Source organism: Geotrypetes seraphini, chromosome 17, assembly GCF_902459505.1.
Source record: "Geotrypetes seraphini chromosome 17, aGeoSer1.1, whole genome shotgun sequence".
NCBI lineage: Eukaryota > Metazoa > Chordata > Amphibia > Gymnophiona > Dermophiidae > Geotrypetes > Geotrypetes seraphini.
The window spans coordinates 5,421,472-5,443,327 of NC_047100.1; the positions used below are offsets into that span (position 1 = coordinate 5,421,472).

The 21,856-nt window shown below is 40.4% G+C and overlaps 1 protein-coding gene across 3 annotated transcripts in view; it reads left to right on the forward strand.

Moving 5' to 3' along the window:
- EEFSEC (eukaryotic elongation factor, selenocysteine-tRNA specific) overlaps positions 1–21,856 on the forward strand; it is a 111,630-nt gene that overhangs the window by 65,962 nt on the left and 23,812 nt on the right. For all 3 annotated transcript variants that reach the window (XM_033926065.1, XM_033926066.1, XM_033926067.1), the window contains one exon: positions 1,549–1,705. In XM_033926065.1, coding sequence (XP_033781956.1) covers positions 1,549–1,705 — 157 coding nt within the window. The remainder of the gene's footprint in view (positions 1–1,548; positions 1,706–21,856) is intronic.

A 21,856-nucleotide genomic window follows, 5' to 3' on the forward strand; every position in this document is an offset into this window, starting at 1 on the left:
AGGTGAAAGAAAAACCCCCTAGGGTATTGTACAGTGTTCAGGCTATGATGCTAAGCCTCAGTTGTTTTGATGCCTCAACTCAAGGTGAAGGCCCAGTGTGAGGCTTCATCATTATCTTGTTGCTGAAATACATAAAAGGGAAATGGGTTGGGATTTGATATACCACCTTTATGTGGTTACAATCAAAGCAGTCTACATTTTATATACAGGTACTTGTTTTGTACCTGGGCAGTGGAGGGTTAAGTGACTGGCCCAGAGTTACAAGAACCTGCAGTGGGAATCGAACCTGATCCCCTGGTTTTCAGGTCACTGCATTAACCGTTAAGCTACTCCTCCAGATCAAAGTATAAAGATGACCCTCTTCCAAGATAGGCCTTAACATCTCAGTGCTGCTCATCTGCACGCGTGGGTATGGTTGAAATCCAGCTATTTCTAGAAGCTACTTTTAGGAGATCATCTGACTTTGCTTTCTTGGGCTTGTTACTGTGAGTTTTAGGGGTGTGATAATCCTGACTTCATAAACTCTCTTCTCAAAAAGCCCTAGGGTCTAGATTTGAGCCAGCCTTGAAGACATTTCTGGATTTCTCATAGGGAAAGATAATGCTGGTACAACTATGTCAACTTTCTTGAGACATTTTGTGAGCGTTGGAATACCTACAGTGGGTATAGCATTGGGTGACTCTTATGAGCTAGGGTTCATGTGAAATTCATAACTCTGCGATTCATGTAAAAATCTACAGTAATAGCCAAACGAGAGTTAAATCTAGTACGGTCCACTGGCTGATGCAAACACAGACTTTGTACACCTTAGTTGTTGTGTGTTTGTTATGGGCATAATGTTGATACCACAATCTGTTGCTTACTCATGTATAAGAAGCAAATTACTAGTTGTAGTAACAAATAATCAAACTAAACTTTATATTAACTTTGCAACCTAGAGTTTTGTAATTCATTTATTTATTCATTCAAAAGATAAATACTATGTTTGATGCATATGGAATTAATGGAATGCTTTTATGTTGTGTCCCAAGAGATGGGCATTTTGAGGTTAACTTGTAATTAAGCTGAGTGGGAAAATAACTAGCTAAAGTTACTCTGTTATCTTCAGCTACATTTTTGCCCAACATTAACGTGACTAGCTTTGTGGTTAGAAATGGTAAATGTAGCTATTGTGTGGCCAGACACATGTGAGAGGTGTTTAGATACATTTTCTATTTTGAACATGTGTGGCTAAATTGAAACTCTCACCAGCAATGTATGCAGAATTACCATTTTTCTGATGGATAAATACATTTGCCTTACGAATCTGAGTGCACAAAAGTAACAGGTCAGCAGAGTAACGTTTTCAAACGAATGGGGTAAAGTTTTAAAATTGACCTGTTAATAGGCTCCAGGTCTAACTTTGACACAATTTCATTTAGCAAAAATATCTGTCATGTATTCAAATTTGAAAATGACTGTGAAAAGTGCTAAAATGATCTTAGGCTTCAAAAATAAAAATGTCATGTATACATAGGTCTTAAAAGAAAATATTTCAATTTTTTTTAGGGAAATGATGATTATAGTGTGATTGGACGTGCATTGTTCAAAAAGGAGACCAACATTCAAATTTTTGTGGGGTTGAAGGTCAAATTGTCGACAGGAGAAGATGGTGTCATAGAGGGCAGCTTTGGACAAAGTGGCAAGTTCAAAATACGACTCCCAAGTGAGTATATGTTCTTCAAACATGGATAATAAGGACAAAATAGAAGTTCTTGACCCCTGAGGCAGGCAGTTTCCACTGAAATATGGGCCATGTCGGGTTCAGGAGCATGTGCATGAAGTGGGAAGATTTTCTTTTTCCTATGAGCAAAATAATCTGTGGATTACAGACATTCAGATATTTATACTCGTTCCTCCTGTGTATGCAACACCAAACTAGGCTCGGATTCTGTTGCGTCCTATACAGAATCGGGCCTACACCATCCCAAACTAAACCTAATTCTGTAACTGACGTCCATGTTACAGACACCGGTTACACAACCGGGTTACTTTAGACGTGGCCGCTATACTTAATTGCTCTATTAGGGAGACGCATAGGGCCGCCTAGGTTCGTCTAAGGCTACCGCCTACCCTTAGGTGGGTATGCAGGCCTCCTTAGGCTCCCGGAGGCGCCTTCAACATAGGCAGCCTGCCTGGGGAGCATTTTTTTAAAAACATGCGTCCCGATTGGCTGATTAGACAGCTGTAGGATGCCTATACTATATGTTTAGTGATAGAGAAGACTGCTGCTTCAGAAGTCATGGAAAAGTGTAGATATATTCTCATACATCATGCTGTGATATATGTTTGTGTTCAGTAAGAAATATAAGTCCAAAGGTCTAGCATGCAACCCAAACTAACTAGTAATATTGAAAACCAGGAACCCATTTGTACAAACTGAGCCATATGTTTTCATATTAATATACACCAGTCTGGAAAACAGGAGGGGTAGGTTGTGATCTTTCCTTCTTAAGTCACTAGCAAGTCTGCGGCATTTTTTAATGTTTTGGAACCACTTTCTATTTTTTTATTATGCAACTGTATTGATTAAGTGACCAAAAATATATCCCCTCTGGTGTGGAGTTAAAATTGGGGGTCAAGAATGCAATCACCATTGCTCAAAGTTTTGCAGAGTGTTTTTTTTTTTTAAATTGAAAACATAAGCTGCTGTTTGTGAGATCGTAATGGTTTCTGATGTGTGTAACTTTATTATGCTTTCTGTCGACTAATGGTGGAGTCATCCCCCCTCCCCGTTGCTGCTTCTTGCCACAGAATTTTGTCTTTGCCTCTACATGTTATGACCTTTTGAAAGCCTTCTGGAGACCAGCCGGCACTCCCTGGAAGATGCTGAGTATTTTCCCTCTAGAGTACAGTGCAGATGAGGTTCGTTAGTAGGAGAAGCCACTTATGAGACTGGAATCCTGGCCACCAATTTCTATTGGCTGGTTGTACCAAACTAACTGGTAATACTGCAGATCAGGAGCCTTTCTTTTGCCATATAAATTTATTGCTTGGTATGCATCATCTAGCTTTGTTTTACAAACTATCCCTTCTTCCACTTGGATTTTTACCTCATCTTATTAAGTAAATAGTATTTCTATTACTTCAGGCCTCTCTTTCTGCTACTGCACCCTTCCAAAGGTAGCTGTTCTTTCCTTTCTGCATGACTGAAATAATTTGATGTTACCTAGAGATCAGACCCCTTCTCCCAAGTGAGTTTCTTCTCCTTCTTATCCATAAGTGGATATACTGATTGTGAATCTTCACGCTTGCACTATTTTTTTTGTCTATGAACAATAACAGTGTAATGGCCACAGATGCAGCCAAATTCGCAGGGAAGCAACTTTATTAAGAGACCTGATATGGCTCATGTTTTGGCAAATGCTTTTAGAAACCAAAAAAAACCACTGTGGAGTGACGATGCTCCTTAGATGGACTTTATTGAGAATGTCAAATATCTAAAAGTACAATGAAATCATTGACATAAAAATAAAATCATCCACATATAGATAAGATAATCCACATAAAAACCTAAAGGACCTAGTCCGCTAAGGGCGCAGGACCCGACATGGTCCACGTTTTGACAAAAAGTCTTCTTCAGGGGTCCCCGAGGGTCCTATGGTGGTAGATATGTGGTCCCCGAGGGTCCTTTGGTGGAAAAACTGATATGTGGAGAGCCGTGCTTTTGCCAGAGGTCAATATGAGATACTTTTTTTTTTTTTTTAAATATTCTTTATTCATTTTAAAAACTTACAGCAAGCGTACAGGAATATATCATTAGTAACAACAATAACACTTGTAATTCTCATATAAATTCTACAAATATAAAAATTATATCCCGTCCCACCCACCTTTTTTCAAATATTATAATAAATTATATCATAAATATAATATAAACACAAAATATAGTGAAATTTCCAGAAAAACTCCCTCCCACTCCCCAATGTGTACATATATTCATCCAAGGAAAATTATGTTTACTCCTTACAATATCGTTCCAATGGCCCCCAGATCTTTATAAAATTATTATAGTTCCCTTTCTGTATTGCAATTGCTCTTTCCATCTTAAAAATATGGCATACTGAATTCCACCAAAATGTATAATTAAGATTAGTATAATTTTTCCAGTTATTGGTGATATGCTGGATACTTGAATAGAAAAGACAATGTTAAATCTTCCTTCAAAGAACCGCATGCATAATCACAAAAATTAACATACAAAAAAAATGGCCCAAAAATGGGAGTCTCGTCCTATATTCAGGTCATCACCCAGTGACCACCTGCCAACCTGCCGTATGGTCTGGTAGGCTGGGACAGGAAGGATCCCTCCCGTCTCCCATCCCAGCTGATTCTAAATTTTTTTTACCCCCCTTCCCCTCCGCGTACTTTTTTTTTGTTTTTTCTCGAATCCCTGGTGGTCCAGCATTGTATGGGCAGGAGTGAGCTTTCTGTGCTGCCGCCCTGTGCTGCTCCTTCTTCCCTGGATGGCTGCTTCAGATCTCGTGGCCAGGGGCGCACCCAGCATGCAAGAGCGAGCTTTTTGAGCTCCTGCCCGACCCTACACCACTACCTGAATGGCTGCCGCCAGTTCTTGCAAGTCCCACGAGAAATGGCAGTAGTCATTCATGGAGTGGCACATGGCCAGGAGGCTATAAGCTTATCACAGCTTCATCAAAATGTTGCTTGGATTTGATTATCTGCATCGTAGAGATGGGGAGTGACTGTCAGGAGTGCATCCTCAGTGATAGTCTCTAGTGAGGCATACATATCCAGCATTAGCTTTCTTACTCTTTTCCACCCAATTTGAGTAAAGTTTCCTGCCATTGAGTTGTACTCTGGTGGACTGTTGTCCATATGTTGACTTATATGTTCAATGCTCTGAACCACTTTTTCAGGGTGCTGATCGTGTTGTAGAACAGTGGTTCTCCATAACCAGTGTGTCGAGCTGGGATTAGTGTCCCCAGAAACAAACATAACTTTTACTTTAGCTTTTTAATATGAACAAATTTATTATTAGACTCAGTTAATTTATAAGGCCATGGTAAATGGTAGGTAGTGTACATGGCTGTTTTTTTGTGTTAAGCTTTTGCTCTCTACAGTAACTGCAGGACAGATGCTGGTCATGTCTTCAGGAGATACTGCTTTACCACACATTAAGTTTTTCAAGTAAGGTGAAGGAAACATTGTATGTCAGTAAATAGGTCCCCGTATGTCACCTGGTCCCTTTGATTTGATGCAGTTGTTCAGATGACTATAATGTTGTGAAACTGAGTGAGAACATTTTGCTTCTCAGCTGTGCTATCAGACGAAGCATTTTACATAACTATTTTTCCCACCCGGTAGTTTTCTTAGTGTTGATTAATAGTTGTGTCTAACAGCTTGAAACTGATTGCAGGAAATGTCAGCAAGAAGCCAGGACTAGTTAAAAAGAGAACAACTAAAAAGGAAAACAAGTAGGAATGCCTTTCCTCAGCTAATGGCTGAGGTTATAACCTCCATAAGAGAAACTCTGGTCCCAGATGGACGTTTTAGGGCCTGTGGTAAGAATTAACCAAGAGAAAAAAAAACCCTGCCTCTTGCACCTGTAACCTCCATCCTCCCCCTTCGTTTACTCGTTTCCTCTTTAGCCGAGTTAGTGGGTCTCCTGACAAAACATCCAATGATTTGGGGTCTAATAGCTGTAATTGGACTAATTTTCAGAAAGTTCTCCAATGTTTTTTTGGGTGCAATAATTTCTACCCTCCATTATTCCCAATATGTGTAAAATAAATTTTAAAAAGTGATACGTGAGAGCAGAGGGAGCCCTGGTTTCTCAGGAGATTTCTTCATTCTGAACACACAGCAGACTATTCTGTCATCAAACATTTCACTATATAGGCCTCGATGTAATGAGTTTGCAGAATACCTTGCTTTTTAAAGTTATGATTATAAAGTTATGATTAGAAGTGATTAATCCAATTTAACTTCTTTGAAAGGTTCGATGAGAAGTGTTAAGTGAGCAATCTCTCATCACTACCAATGAAAAGATTAAAGGTTTATTAAAGAGGAAAAGCAGAACTGTGGACCTTCAAATCCTCTGCTTTTCTCGCTGACTCTAAATTCCTTCTGATTATGCTTCAGTTGCATCCTAGTGGGGGCAGGAACCCGGGATGGAGCATCTCCCTCCGCCAGGCAGTGGAAGGGTGTGTGGAGCAGTCACGAGGCGCCTGTGTATGGCCATTGGCTTTGCCAATCCCCTGCCCCAGAACAGGAAGTTGGCGTCAACCAGGCCCCAAGCTTTTTTAGGTCACGCTGCATTCTTTCTGCTCCCATAGAGGTGTCGTTGCTTTTGCAGGTTTTAATATCATTTGCAAAAAAAGACTAACTTACCAACTCACCCCCTCCCCCCCCCAAAGACTGGCTTACAAAGGTATTGAACAGAGCTAGCTCCAGAGCCAATCCCTTTTCTTTCTATACTAACAAAAAAAGTGTGGCAAGATGCCTCCTGCTACACATCCCCCTCACTAATCACACTTTGCCCTTTTTATCTGTACACTTCCCCTTTGGTTTTTCATCTCTTCTTTTTATATCTGAAAAATGATTTATTGTCTTTCATTAAATGCTTCATTTTTTTCCTCTGTTTTAGAGCCTCTATCATCTAATCATAAGTGATGAAGCCACAGAAAAGACCATTAGTCTGGTTTGGTGTTTTTTGTTTTGTTTTTAATGCATGACCAGACTTAATTATGGCCACGTTCGTATATTGTACAGCAATCAGTAGGTGAATTGTGAGCTACTTAATATACACTGAAAAATGAGGCAGTTTTAAAGGGCAGTTCTGTAACTGGGCACCTTGTATTTACACATCCTTTGCACCCTTGGATGCACTCATATAATTGTGTTATATACACTCGCTTGCAAAAGTGCCAGCAGGTCCTTAAGCTCTGTTCTGTAATGGCCTGCACGGCACAGAGTGTAAATTTGATAGGTACATATACATGGACTAAGCACAGATAGGGCACCCACCTCTATGAATCTCTCTTACACTCAGTGGCATAGTAAGAGGGTACGGGGGGGGGGAGGGCAGTCCACCCCAGCGCTGTCCTGTTAGGCGCCCCTCGATTCGCCCGCCACCCCTCCTTCTCCTGCCACCCCCTCCTTCCCCCGCCATGTGCTCCTTGCCTTCCCCTGTGTCTTTTTTTACTTCTCCAGCATGAGAAACATTGCTGCCCACGTCTGCATCGGCATTCTCTTTGATGTCACTTCCGGGTCAAAGGGTGAGCCCACACTGACGTGGGCATGCTGCTCACGTCAGGGAAGTTAAAAAGGTATGGAGAGCAAGAAGGGGTGCGTGTGCGGCGGGGGGGGGGGGGGGGCGGGGAAGGGGCATCGCCTTCCCGGACACCTCTCACCTTTGCTATGCCACTGATTACACTGGTGTGACCGTGGTCTGTTTGATGCTCAGGAGCCGCCATAATCTCTCCCTGCATGTGCTCTCTTGTACAGCTGCCCTCTTAGTGCTATAGAGCAGTGTTTCCCAACCTTTTCCTGAAGGCATACCTCTGCAGTTGAATTCAGGATTGCACAATCAATATATGTAAGAGAAAATTCCACACATTGCATACAAAGGGATACAGATCTAGAGTACAGTTATCTCATGCATATTCATTGTGCAGTCCCAAAAGTCTGACTGGCTAGTTATGCCCTCAGGAGAAGTTTAATTTAGGAAAATCACTAGTTCTTATTATTTAATCTACTAGGAAGACAGCCCTGAAAGTCCTGGATTTCAAATGTGTGGACTTTAGTAAAATGGGGGAGTGCCTGAAGAAAGAGCTGATAGGATGGAAAGACTTAAGAGAAGTAGAAAAACAGTGGTCCAAGCTGAAAGGGGCAATAAAAACGTCTACCTTTATGTAAGGAAAATAAATTAAAACAAGAGAAAAAAGAAACCAAAATGATTCTCCAAACTAGTGGCAGAGAAAATAAAGGCAAAAAAGTTGTTCATGAAATATAAAAATAAATTCAAGAAAAGCACAGAAAGGAATACTGGAAGAAAGTGAAGAAAGCCAAGAGAGATTTGTCTGGTAAAAGTGCAAGCGGAAGAACTAATAGCTAGAAATGTAAAAAAGGGAGACAATTTTTTTTCAGTTTTATTAGTGACAGAAGGAAGAGAAAAAATGGAATTGTAAGACTGAAAGAAGCTATATACTATGTGGAGAATGATGAAGAAAAATCAAACGTGCTAAACAAATACTTCTTACACCTAAGAAAATCCCAGAGAAGGACAGCAATTGGCTAGCAAAAGTTACATGTGAGAATGGAGTGGGTAATGCGCTGTTCATGAAAGAAAGTGTTTATGAACAACTTGAAAAATTGAAGGTGAACAAAGCCATGGGACCGGATGGGCTCCATCCCAGGATAATGAGGGAACTCAGAGAGGTTCTGACGGATACACTTAAAGATTTGGTCAATAAATCCCTGGAGATGAGAGAGGTTCTGTGGGATTGGAGAAGAGTGGATGTAGCCCCTCTTTATAAAAGTGGTTGCAGAGATGAAACGGGAAACTACAGGCCAGTGTCTTACTTTGATTATTGGAAAAATAATGGAAGCGTTGCTGAAGGAAAGGATAGTAAATTTCCTAGAATTTAATGGGTTACAAGATCTGAGACAACATGGTTTTACTAAAGGTAAATTGTGCCAAACAAATTTGATTTGAATTCTTTGACTGAGTTACCAGAGAATTGAATCGAGGACATGTGCTAGATGTAATTTACTTAGATTTCAGCAAAGTCTTTGACATGGTTCCTCATAGAAGGCTCTTGAACAAACTTAACAGGCTGAAATTAGGACCCAAAGTGAAGAACTGGATTAGAAACTGGTTGACGGACAGACATCAGAGGGAAATAGTTAATGGAATTCACCTGGAGGAAAGAAAGGTGAGTAATGGCATGCCTCAAGGATTGCTGTTGGGCCCGAATCTATTCAATATATTTGTGAGTAACATTGCGGAAGAGTCACAAAGGTAAGGTTTGCCTCTTTGCAGCCGATTATCAAAGATTTGTAACAGAGTGGACACCCTGAGGGAGTGGAAAACATGAAAAAGGATCTGCAAAAGTTGGAAGAATGGCAGCTAAAATTCAATGCAAATAAATGCAGAGTCATGCATTTGAGGAATAGAAATCCGAGGGAGATATATGTACTGGAAGGTGAGAAGCTGATGTGCACGATGGGGAGAGAGATCTTGGAGTGATGGTGTCTGAGAATCTCAAGATGACGAAACAGTGTGACAAGGCAGTGGCTGTAGCCAGAAGGATGCTGGCTATATAGAGACATATGTAACCAGTAAAAGAAAGGAGGTGTTGATGCCCCTGTACAAGTTGTTGGTGAAGCCCTACTTGGGAGTATTGTGTTCAGTTTTGGAAACCGTATCTGGCTAAGGATATAACAGTCCAGAGGAAGGTGATCAAAATGGTAGAGGGTCTGCACCAAAAGACATACAAATTGGAAGACCTGAACATGTATACTCTAGAAGAAAGGATGGATAGGGGTGATATGATACAGCCATTTAAATACTTGAAAGGTATTAATATAGAAACAAATCTTTTCCAGAGAAGGAGTAATGTTAGAAAAGAATGGTAGATACCTGGAATGCCCTCCCAAAGGGAGGTGGTGGAGAGGAAAATGGTGACAGAATTCAAAAAGACTTTGGATGAACAGAGAGGATCTTTAATTATAATTTGAATGGTTTAAATTGAAGACCTAGTGCTGGAACCAGGCAGATTTATATGATCTGTGTCCCGTATATTGCAGTTCGGTTTAGGATGGGCTTGGGAAGGCTTCATTGGGATCCCCAGCATTTTGGATCATGAGGACAGTGCTGGGAAGACTTTCACAGTCTGAATCCCGCAAATGATAAGATGGTTTGGATAGGCTGGAGTGAGCTTTGATGACAACTCCAGTAGTTGAAACCTAAGGACAGTACCAGGTGGACTTCTAAGGTCTAGGACCCAGAAGTAGCAAAGAATAAAGGCACTTTAATTTAATCATGAAATTATAATGAATATAATTGGTCAGACTGGATGGACCGTTCAGGTCTTTATCTAATATTATTTACTATGTCACTATGTTAGTGTATAAGTGTTGCGGTCCTGGGACAGTCTGAAGGTCCATCAAATCTATGAAAATACTGACATGATTAAGAGGTTGACTTTCTTCCTTTGGTTTTAGTTTAGAATGGATTTTATATTGTCCAGTAGGATAAGATACTTCCAAATTCCCTACTGAGTTTAGCAGAATGAATCGGTAATTTGTACTATAGCGGATACCATTGTGAAATAATTTATTTATTGACCAAAATCAATTTATAGTAAATATATACTACTTTAAAGTATATGCTGGAAAGGAAGTAATAATATTTATCTATCTATCTACTGGAGTCCACTACCACCACAATTGAGTTTAATTGACACTGTCTAGGTTCTTTCTAATACAATTCTTTTCTTGACAGGGGACCTTTTTTGTATTTATAATACATGGTTTGTTAGAACTTCCTCTGACCCCTGAGAAACTGAAAATGTGAGGGAGAGAGCTTACAGGGACAGTGTATGCCTTTCTTTAATAAGGCACGGATTGATGTCTTTCACAGTTCAGGGGTTAGGTAAACAGCAGTCCTTCGGTTCAAGGCTCTCCTGTTGAATTGTTTATTTATATGGATCTCTGAATGTTAGGTTAGCGGTTTTGACATCCTCAGGGAGCTTTCCTGACCAGTGGTAACCTTCGCTCCCTCCAAAGGAGCATTCTGATGCAGTCAACGTTGTGATGCGGTCTTTCTTTTGCAGAGTGGAAGACTACATGGTCCTGCCAACTGAAGACAGGGGCTCAGTATTCATTCTGAAGTTTAAAAAAAATCTGTGATGTCTAACAGCTCTGGGTCAGGCTTCAAGGTTAACCTTACGTAACTATACCTGTTCCAAACTTAGCTGCTTATGTCTAAGGTTTCAGAGACCATTGCATCTGATAGAAGCATTTAAGACTTAAAAAACATAGACTATGATGGCAGATAAAGACCTCAAAGCCCATTTTGCCCAAGGATATGTACCTCAGGGAAGAAACTATAATTCGACTATAATATTTGCCTAGTGATTGTGGATCATAAGCAAAATATCAAATTAAAAACTAAATTAAACTAAGCCACACATTGTATCAGTGAGAGTTCAGTGGTAGAAAAAATGTGCAAACATCTCTGGAGGTAGCACACCGTCTTCAAAACAGCAGTGACTTGACTAAAATTATGTAAATTACAATGATCTGGATGATTGTGGAAGCTCTGGGAAGTCTGATCTGTCTTCAGTGGAGACAGTTAAGAAGAAGAAGTTCATGTTATATAGCATGAGAAAAGTTCTGGATGCAAAGATTTAAATAATTAGGCGGAAAAAAAAATTATCTTTTTCAGGTACATTTGAAGCAAGGAACTTGTGAAGGAGTCATTTGAACCATTAGATGTTTGAGAGGTACTCATGGAAGAAACTAAGGGCTCCTTTTACTAAGGTGCGCTAGCGTTTTTAGCGTGTGCTAAACCCGTGCTACGTTCAATGCTGACGTTAAGGTCTAGCGCGCGCAGCAATTTAGTACACGCTATTCCGCGTGTTAAGGCCCTAACGCACCTTTTGTAAAAGGAGCCCTAAGTGCTGTAAATTTTTTGCTTCAGCCTGAGCAAGATGTAATAGAGACAGAAGTGCCAGAAATGGTATTTAATGGTAGCAGTTTGGAAAAAAATGAAACAAACTTCAGTGAACCTGGAAGATATGAAAGAGCAAATTAATAAACTAAAGAGTAGCTAATCACCTGGACTGGATGGTACTGAAAGAACTCAAAAACGGAACCACAGACTTATTATCGTTAATTTGTAACTGGGAAGCTATGGACTGATGAGCAAATTAATAAACTAAAGAGTAGCTAATCACCTGGACTGGATGGTACTGAAAGAACTCAAAAACGGAACTACAGACTTATTATCGTTAATTTGTAACTGGGAAGCTATGGACTGATGAGCTTGATGCCAGTCCCAGGCAAAACAGTAGAAACTATTCTAAAGAACAAAATTACTGAAGATATAGTCATGGTTTAGTGGATCAGAGTTACTGGATTTAGCCACAAAAAATCTTGCTTCACCAGTCTTATCAAATTTTTTGGAAGCTGTTTATAAAAATATTGATAATGTTGATCTAGCTAATATAATATCTGTGTTTTTAGAAAGTGTGTAACAATGTCCCTACTACTACTATTTACTGTTTATAAAGCACTGCCAGATGTACGCCACACTGTACAACAAACGCAAGAGCCGGTGCACCGGGATTTGATCTCACAACCAATATTTATCGTTAGCGTTTTGCCTTTACTTGCCTGGGTTTTTGCTATTCGCACTTTAGAAATATTTCAGAGTATGGCTTTCTTTTAACTGATGTAAACTGATATTTTTATATATGTGAAATACTGGATCTCTTCCTCTTGGAATAGCAAAAATAAACAAAGGGAAATAATGTTTCGTTGCCAGTTTCTGCGTTCTCGGCACTAAATGTTTAATTCTTGCATATAGCAGGCCTGTACGATTGCCCCCTTTACTTCCTCAGTAGGAAGCACCGGAATAGTTCCAGGGGGTTTGTGGGCAAGACAGATGTTTTCTGTAAGAAATGGTCTGCTTGTGCTAATAACAGAAATTTCTAACAGATCAAGTTTCTCTCTTCAGTTCATCTCTCTGAAATGATGTCTTGTAAATGTGTTTCATAATGCTATTTGCCTGCTAAAGCTTCACCAATCTGTAGTCATTTATCAGATCTCTATTATCCTATCGGACATGTCTTGTAAACAGGCTCTTAATAGCCTGCTAGATATGTGATTTTTATGTATATTTTATTTTTTTATAGCAAGTCCGAAAGCCATTTAGTTTTAATGCAGGTTAAAGGGATGATTTTGCTTGCCTCCCTGCACCTTATAAGACGTGCTTGACTTTGGGCTCTATGCTGTCCCTCTGCAGGAGCCAAACTGGCCAGCAGTTTCCAGGGGACCCTCAACAACTTCCAAGTCAGAATTTGGCAGGAAAAACCGCTCAGCTGGGTTAGGTTTCAGCAAAATGCTCTCGATACAGATCAGAACAGCATCCCGAAAGTGCACTGGAAGGGTAAAATGCCAAGTGTTCAAGACAAATGATTTGTTTGTGTTTTTACAGAGATTTTCTAAAACCGCACTCCCCCACCCACGTCTGTCCATCTGCCTGCTTCATTTAATAGAAACCTATATTTCTGAGCTAATGCATGCACTTGGCAGTGACGATAACCTCTGTCTATTCGCTTCAGTTGTCTTGTTCCTCTTATCACATTAGTACTGATAAAGAAATACATTGTTCGCCTTCATTTTCTCTCTGTTGAAAGTTGAATGAAAAACAGCATATTTTATGGAGCTCAGTATTTTCCCTGTCTTACAAACAATATATTGTATCAGCTTCATTTGGTAAGCCAGGTTCAGTTTGGCAATAATATCCCTATACCAAATTTAGTCAGCTGTTATTATTTTAATGGGATAGAGAAGCCAATTTCCAAAGCCATTAATGCGTGTAAAAAGTGCTTCATATCTGTAAATTAGTTGCCTAAGAATTGTCTTTTCAGTGGGGTTAAAAGCATCTGTGATGTTCCCCAGTGAGGGTAATTTCATAACAGTTGCAATACGTACACCTATGACTTAACAGCCTAGCTGCTCTGTTTATAAAGACGGCTCTTAGGCCCGGTGTGCCTATTCTAAGGCGGCTCTTAGGAAAGTAGCACAAAGACCAAAAGAATATCCTGCATGGGGGAACCGATGCCAATGCCGGACAGACTTCTATGGTCTGTGTCCCACAAATGGCAGAAGACAGGTTTTGCAAATCATTTTGTCGCATACTGTGAGTGGGGGGGGCTGTGCAGCTTGGGGGAGGGAATAAATCTTGATTGGTAAGTTGAATACTATTTCAGCAATACTTGGGGGATAGAATGTGGTTATAATCAAGACTCCATCACGGTTGGCTGCCTGTGTGGTTGGCATGACGGAGACGTGACAGCCAGCGCTTAAGCATGGGTAACTGGGCCTACACTGATGAATGTGGCTTTGGCTACCCTGCTGGGCAGACTGGATGGACCATGCGGCTCTTTATTTTATTTATTTAAAAACTTAATATACTGCCTGGAGTCACAGCGGTTTCCATATAAACATACATAATGCAAAAACAAAGAACAAAAACCAATACAAATCACTCTTCAAAATAATATCAACACATATGAAAATAAAATCTACAAATTCTTCAATAACGTATTTTATAAAATGTTACAAAAACGTTAGATGATGCAGATCAAAAGTAAGCGTCTACAAACAGCTTGGTTTTCAACATCTTCTAAAGCTGTAGTGATCTGCACATACTCTTAGTTGCCCAGTAAGCTTGTTCCAATATGACATGCCAACATTTGAAGTTGAGTTTGCCACATACCTTACATTATCAGCTGTCAGTGCTACCAGTTTCATTTTCTCCTCGGAATGCAATGCCCTTGGAGGTTTATAAATCTGTTTCTCAGGCAGGTGTAACTGTGCAGTTAAGAATAGATGCACATGTGCCTATTTTTTAAATTCTCACAGTAAAGGTATCTGCATGTTATGTCTATACTGTAATCGCTGTAATCTAAACCCCTTTTGTCCATGCTGTAAAGTCTGATTGTTTCACAAAAATGTGTCCTATCCATACTATGAATGTACTCCTGTAACCCATTCTGGGCTCCTTTGGGAGGATGGGCTAAATAAATTTCTAAATAAATAAATAATGTTCAGTGTGTATAGAAATGGTTAGGCTAGTGTTGTCCCAAAGGAGAGTAGGCGTCAATGTTTCTTGATCGAGAATTCCTCGCATTCCGCCCATACTCTGCTTCTCTCTTGTCCCCTGGAACACATACGAAGGACTACATTCGTTCAATGGTGCTCAAAATTTGCTGCCCAATGGTGTTCTATAATGGATACACAAATATGAGTGCCTTTTATAGACTAGTGTTGAGTGCCAATTTGGACGCACATACCTAGTATTCTATAACTGCACCACCCATGGCAATGCCACCTTCTGGTTTGTGCGCTATAGGATTTGGGCACACATTGTTATAGCATTTAGCAAGATGTTCGCACAAATTCAAACTAGTGCCAATTAGTACCCAATTATTGGCTCTTCCAATTAAGTTTGGTGCACATCTTGAATTGGCGCCCAATTTTGGGTGCTATGTATAGAATCCAGGAGATATTGCACCTACTTTTATGTTTGTTTTTATTTGTATTCTCATGTTGAAATTTTGGGGCAAAAACCTGCAGGCATAATGTGCTCACAGAGTTTGTTACTAAAACATAGTGTTTAAAAGTTGTCCTTAATCATTGTTATGCGCTATTAAAAAAAGTTCTAGTGTTGACCTGCTTCATGATTTCTTCTGAAAACAAGCTTTCCTCTACCTCTTTCACTTTGCTCTGAGTAATTTTAGGTACACATGGGCCAATTATTGTGTTGCCCTGAATGATAAGGATTTACTCTGGATCGAACTGCAATGCTCATCCTAACTGCACCTTCCTCTCTCTGTAATTATAAGAACATAAAAATTGCCGCTGCTGCATTAGACCAATAGTTCATCGTGCCCAGCAATCCGCTCACGTGGTGGCCCTTAGGTCAAAGACCAGTGCCTTAACTGAGACTAGCCTTACCTGCCTACGTTCAGGTTCAGCAGAGAGTGTTTTCCCCTATAACAGCCTCAGGACGAGTGTTCCAGTTTTCTACCACTCTCTGGGTGAAGAAGGACTTCCTTATGTTTGTACGGAATCTATCCCCTTTTAACCTTAGACAGTGCTCTCTCGTTCTCCCTACCTTGGAGAGGGTGAACAACCTGTCTTTATCTACTAAAGTCTATTCCCTTCATTATCTTGAATGTTTCGATCATGTCCCCTCTCACTCTCCTCTTTTCAAGGGAGAAGAGGCCCAGTTTCTCTAATTTCTCACTGTACGGCAACTCCTCCAGCCCCTTAACCATTTTAGTCGCTCTTCTCTGGACCCTTTCGAGTAGTATTGTGTCTTTCTTCATGTACGGCAACCAGTGCTGGACGCAGTATTCCAGGTGAGGGCGAACCATGGCCCAGTACAGCGGCACGATAACTTTCTCCGATCTGTTCGTGATCCCCTTCTTAATCATTCCTAGCATTCTGTTCGCCCTTTTCTCCGCCGCCGTCGCATATTGTGCGTTCGGCTACATTGACTTGTCGACCAGTATTCCCAAGTCTCTTTCCTGGGGGATCTCTCCAAGTACTGCTTCAGACATCCTGTATTCGTGTATAAAATTTATCCACGTTAAATCTCATTTGCCATGTTGCGGCCCATTTCTCGAGCATGTTTATGTCCCGTTGCAGGTCTTTGCAATCCTCCTGCGTCTTCACTATTCTGAATAACTTCGTATCGTTTGCAAATTTAATCACCTTACTCATCGTACCAATTTCCAGGTCATTTATAAATATGTTGAAGAGCACGGGTCCAAGCACTGAACCCAATGTGTTACTTATTTGCCTGGATCAAATATATAAATTGCTCAGTGCAAGAGAGTTTATAGGACAACACTGCCCTTTTCCTTAAGAAACCTTAACCTGGCAGAGGTAAGCCAAACCTTAACTTGGATAGTTTTTGGGAATCATGTTCTTGAGGTCTGATTGGAGCCAGACCAGCGTTTGTGAAACCCAAGAGAGAGACTGTATAAATTTATGCTTTGTAGGCCCTTCCGCCACAGGCCTATGTAAAGATTTTCTCTTAAGAGACTTACACCTCACTTTCTGTACCTGTGAAGGAACAGATCTCAGCCTTGAGTTAATAGAGGTTTTTTAAAAATCTTTGCTACCTTTTCCAGCTGTATAATATGAAGGCCAACCCTCAACCCTCGTTCACTTTATCATGCTCAGTTATTCTTTCAGTGCAATTTATTTGCTTTTTATTTGAAACTTTCTTCTTTTTTTTTTACTAACGTCTGCTTTAACATTGTTCATTGGTCACAATTTCATGACAATCTGAACATGGTTGGTTTTGCAAAGCTAGCCAGCTTCTGCTTCTAGTCACTTGAATTAATTTACATGTTGAGACGTCCATGTTTGTCATTTGCTTTTGAGTATGATGATGTACCTCAAAAATAGTTTCATCTGTTTCCATCCAACAAGGCAGTGCATCTGATTACATTTCCTATGACCATAAGAAGAACCCCCAGGGCCTGATTATCGTGGTTGTCCGGGTCTTGTCGCATCTGAATAAATATAGGGAAAGGGATTTGATATACTAACTTTCTGTGGTTACAATCATTATCCCAGGACAAGCAGGCAGCATATTCTTAACGCATGGGTGACGTCACCGACGGAGCCCCGGTATGGACATTTTTCACTAGAAAGTTCTAGTTGGCCATGGTTACAGGTACTTTTTCTGTTCCTAGGAGGCTCACAATCTAAGTACATGGGGAAATGTGGGGGTGGGTGAAGAGGGGGGGGGGGTTATGTGAGTTGCCTAGGGTCACAAGGAACTGCATTAGGAATTGACCCCCCACTTCCCCTGGTTCTCAGGTCACTGCACTAACCATTAGATTCAAACTATACTGTCTACTCTTCAAAGTAATTAACGGTACTGCACCTACCTATCTAAATGATCGCCTAAACCGTAACCTTCCACCCAGAACAAGAAGAACACTGACACCATTCTCATACCCACCACTCAAGGGTACTCATCGCAAAAAGCTTTATGATAGCCTCCTGGCAACACATGCAGCAAAACTCGAACCCTCCATAACCAGATTGTTAACCACAACATCCGACCTCAAGACATTCCGTAAAGAAATCAAAACATTGCTGTTCAAAAGTATATACAATCTACCTAATCTCCCTCACCTCATCCCCAAGAAATCAAAACACTGCTGTTCAAAACATCTTCCGATGTTATTAAGTCTTTACCATCATTCTGTTATTAAGTCTATATCCTCAATCTGTATTCTCCAATGTCATGTACCCTCCTGGAAATGTCCAGTTCTCTTCTTATGTAATCCGCTTTGAACCGCAAGGTACAAGCGGAATAAAAATCACTAATGTAATGTAATGTAGATGACTCATCCTGGACAACTGCAACAGTCATGATGCCAGTTGTGGAAGCCTCAGAGAACCTTTGGGCCTTGATTGTCAAGGAGTTTTCTCTGAAGAAACAGCCCAGGAGAAAAAGTCCCAGAATCCCTAAAACTATATTCTGGTATGCTTGTTAAGGGGCTGGTACGGGGAGGTCATCAGGATAACAGGAAATAACTGTAGGATCTGGATTCAAAATAATGTGTCAGACTTCATGTCTTAATTTTTGCAAAGATCTCATAAAACCAAATTTACAAAGATATAAATATCCTTACCCTAGAACAACCCTGTAAAGTCAAAAAATATTTATTTCTGATGCTGACAGTTCTAATAAAGTGTTATTTATTAATGTTTTACAACTGACATGTCAAGAGGCCAGCAGTCTGGTTTAATCCCTTTTTGAAACCAAAAGACTCACACGTGTCAAACTTAAGTAGGGAGGATAGGTTGTCTGAAATATGTAACTATGTCTCTATTCTCATAAAATTCAACATGCATACCATGTATACTGCTTTATATATTCTTGCCACATTTGCTTTGCACCTGGAAATTGTTTTCTTCGGTGCTGTTCCAACAATTCATTCACTTTTAATCAAGTTTTGATAAGTACAGTATAGGGTGCTAGACCTCCCACTTAAAAAAAATAATAATTTGAGGTTTTCTGTGGTCCAAAAGTGCTACAGTTATCTTTTCTTTATAGAAATTTTACAAGATAAAAATAGACAGGATCTGTGAGGAAACCCCTTAAGAACAATTATTTAGAGGTAGTCAGCCAACGGGATTGTGCCTGTCCCATGCTCCCTAGATTCTAGGGATTCATAAAGGTAGGCTGGGGTGCCTCTGGGAGAGTAGTGGAAGCTTGGGAAGAGAGAAGGGGCAATTAAACTTCTACCAGAATAAAAAAAAAACCCACTACTAATAAAATTTCACTGTCTACCTGTCTCGTACAGAATTACCTATAAGATCTTATTACTGGCCTTCAAACCAAGCAGCCAGAATTCAGCCCATATATACCCTCAAAATCAGAACCTTTTAGTAATGCCTACATCACAACAAATAATGTATGACACTACACGCTCCTCCATATTCTCAGTCACAGCCCCACATCCCCTCTTCTCTTCGCAAAGAAACTTCCATGGATAAATTGAAATCGAACCTGAAGATGCATTCGATTTGGGACATTAAATGGGTGAAGTGGGATCTGCTTCTGTTTTTATTTCAAACACTTCCAGTGTGGGTTGAGGATGGGGTCCTTAGTAGCTTGCAGACTCTTCTTTCTCAGTTAGCAAAGCAGTGATGTTTGGTGGTTTCCAATCTTAAAACACCCTGGGTTCCATCTTGGTGGGTATGGGGGCACCGTCTCCTCTCCCCTTCATCCCCCGCCTCACTCGAGCCTTGCCTGCCACCATACCTTTAGCTCTTTGCCGTCGAGTAGCAGTTCCAGCTTGCTGCTCGCACTAGCCTCGGCGCCCCCTTCTGATGTTACTTACGGGTCCTGCGACTAGGAAGTAACGACAAGAGGAAGAGCTGATGCTGGCACAGGCAGCAATGCTGAAATGCTGCTCGCGCCAGGAGCTAAACAGGTATGGTGGAAGGGAAGGGGAGCGTGCACAGTGGGGGTGGGAGGTGGAGAGGAGGGCGAGGGCACGCACCGTCCCGGGCGCCTCCCACCCTCACTTTGCCACTGGGGACCAGCATCTGGGCAGGATTTAATGAGCTTCAAAAGTCTTGTGATTTTTGGGAATACTAATTGTTCACCTTATTTCTGGTAGTAATGTCAGATTTGTAGAAAGTTAATTCTCTGAAAGCATAAGTGGAAGTGAATCAATGAAGAAAGCATTTCTCACATAGTCTTCCTAGATAATTGATCTTCTCTGGAAGACAGTGCAGGGACATGGAAAGGCGTAAAAGGAGCTATGTTATTTGCTTAGTTATTAGACCATAAGCTGGGGTTTGTTTGTTTGTTTAACAAAGGCATGTTTGATGAAACCTAATAGCTGCCTTGCTTTCTCAGCCCTTTAAGAATTAAACTATTTCAAAATAAGCATAGATTTTAAACCACATTTCTGAATTGATTCTAGATGTGGCAACTCCCACTGACCACATTTATGATAATTTTGAACATAGTGAAACTGAGAGTCAAACAGCAAAGGCCATAGATTTGGAAACATCAGGCAGTCATGCTCCTGTGTGGGGCTTCATCAGGCCACCCTGGTCCTGTTCCGTACTACTGTTTAATATCCCAATTTTTAATTGTGTCTTGAACTAATTAGGTAAAGGTGGAATAGAAAAACTTATATAACATAACAATGTACAGATACATCTCACTTAGATTACATTACATTACATTACATTAGTGATTTCTATTCCGCTTGTTCCTTGCGGTTCTAAGCGGATTACATTAGAAGATGGCTGGTCATTTCCAGGCGATGACAATACAATGACTTAGCTTCACTTTAAATCAACTTTTAAAGTTGGAATTGTCTCCATTGGTTAGTCTTTTAGGAATAAAATTAAATTAGCATTAAGAACAGACGGAAAGCCCTGGGACAGATATTTTGAGGCCTCCAGAAAGAGATGGTGGTTTTCTTTCAACTTTGTTGGATAATGCATCTTGTGTTACTTTTTGTGAAGATGCCTTGCCAGAAAATGCCTTTTTTGGTAAAGCAAAATTAGGGATGCCAATTATTTGAAAGGAAGATGTCTTTATTGAATATTAAGTGGTCATTATTCAGAAAATTGTGTGGTCAAGATCAGCTTTTAACCACATAAATCCTAACTAGTTCCTCCTTGACTAGCCAAAATCCCTCAATGTTTAATAGTATTTATATATTGCCTCTCGCTTGAACTTCAAAGCGGTTTACAAAGCAGAGCAGGGAAAGACCATCATTTCTAAAGAAAGTGAAGGAAAAGGGAGGACACATTGTTAATCAAACAAACCAACAGATTGACATTCAGTATGGAATGCAAAGTACCCTCTTTCCATCCAGTTGCCACAGTAAAGGGTAAAGGGGGAGGTGACTTGATATACCACTTTCTCTGTGTGGTTTACACAATCAAAGCGGTTTACCTGGGGCAATGAAGTGTTAAGTGACTTGCCCAGAGTCTCAAGGAGCTGCAGTGAGAATCAAACTCACAACCTCAGGGTGCTGAGGGAGCTGCTTTAACCACTAGGTCACTCCTCCACTATTTTGGGATCTCCAACAATGCTACAGCTATTCTGTGAATGCTAGACACAATAGATAGGATTTCAAGAGTATGAAATCTTGGATAAGAGATTTCAGAGCGGAATCATTGGGAAGAGAATTCCATAGATTTAGGATAGATGCAAAAAAAAAAATGCTGGTTCTCTGGTAGAAGCAATCTGGCCTTACAAACAGTTGGTATCATCAGTTGATGAGCCGTAGCCTTGGCAGGTCTATAAGAGATTAGGAGATTAACCAAGTAATTTGGGGAACCCATGTGTAGAGTCTTAAAAGCCAAGGTTAAAGCTTTGTGCATTAAATGGAACTTGGCAAGTAGCCAGTGATATTTTTTTAGAAGTGGGGATACGTGATCAAATCGAAGGGCGTTAGTGAGAAGTATTATTGCAGTGTTTTGAATCGTTTGCAATGTTTAAGTACAGTGGAGTGAAGACCAGTATAAATGATAATGCAGTAAACTGAGTTTTGAA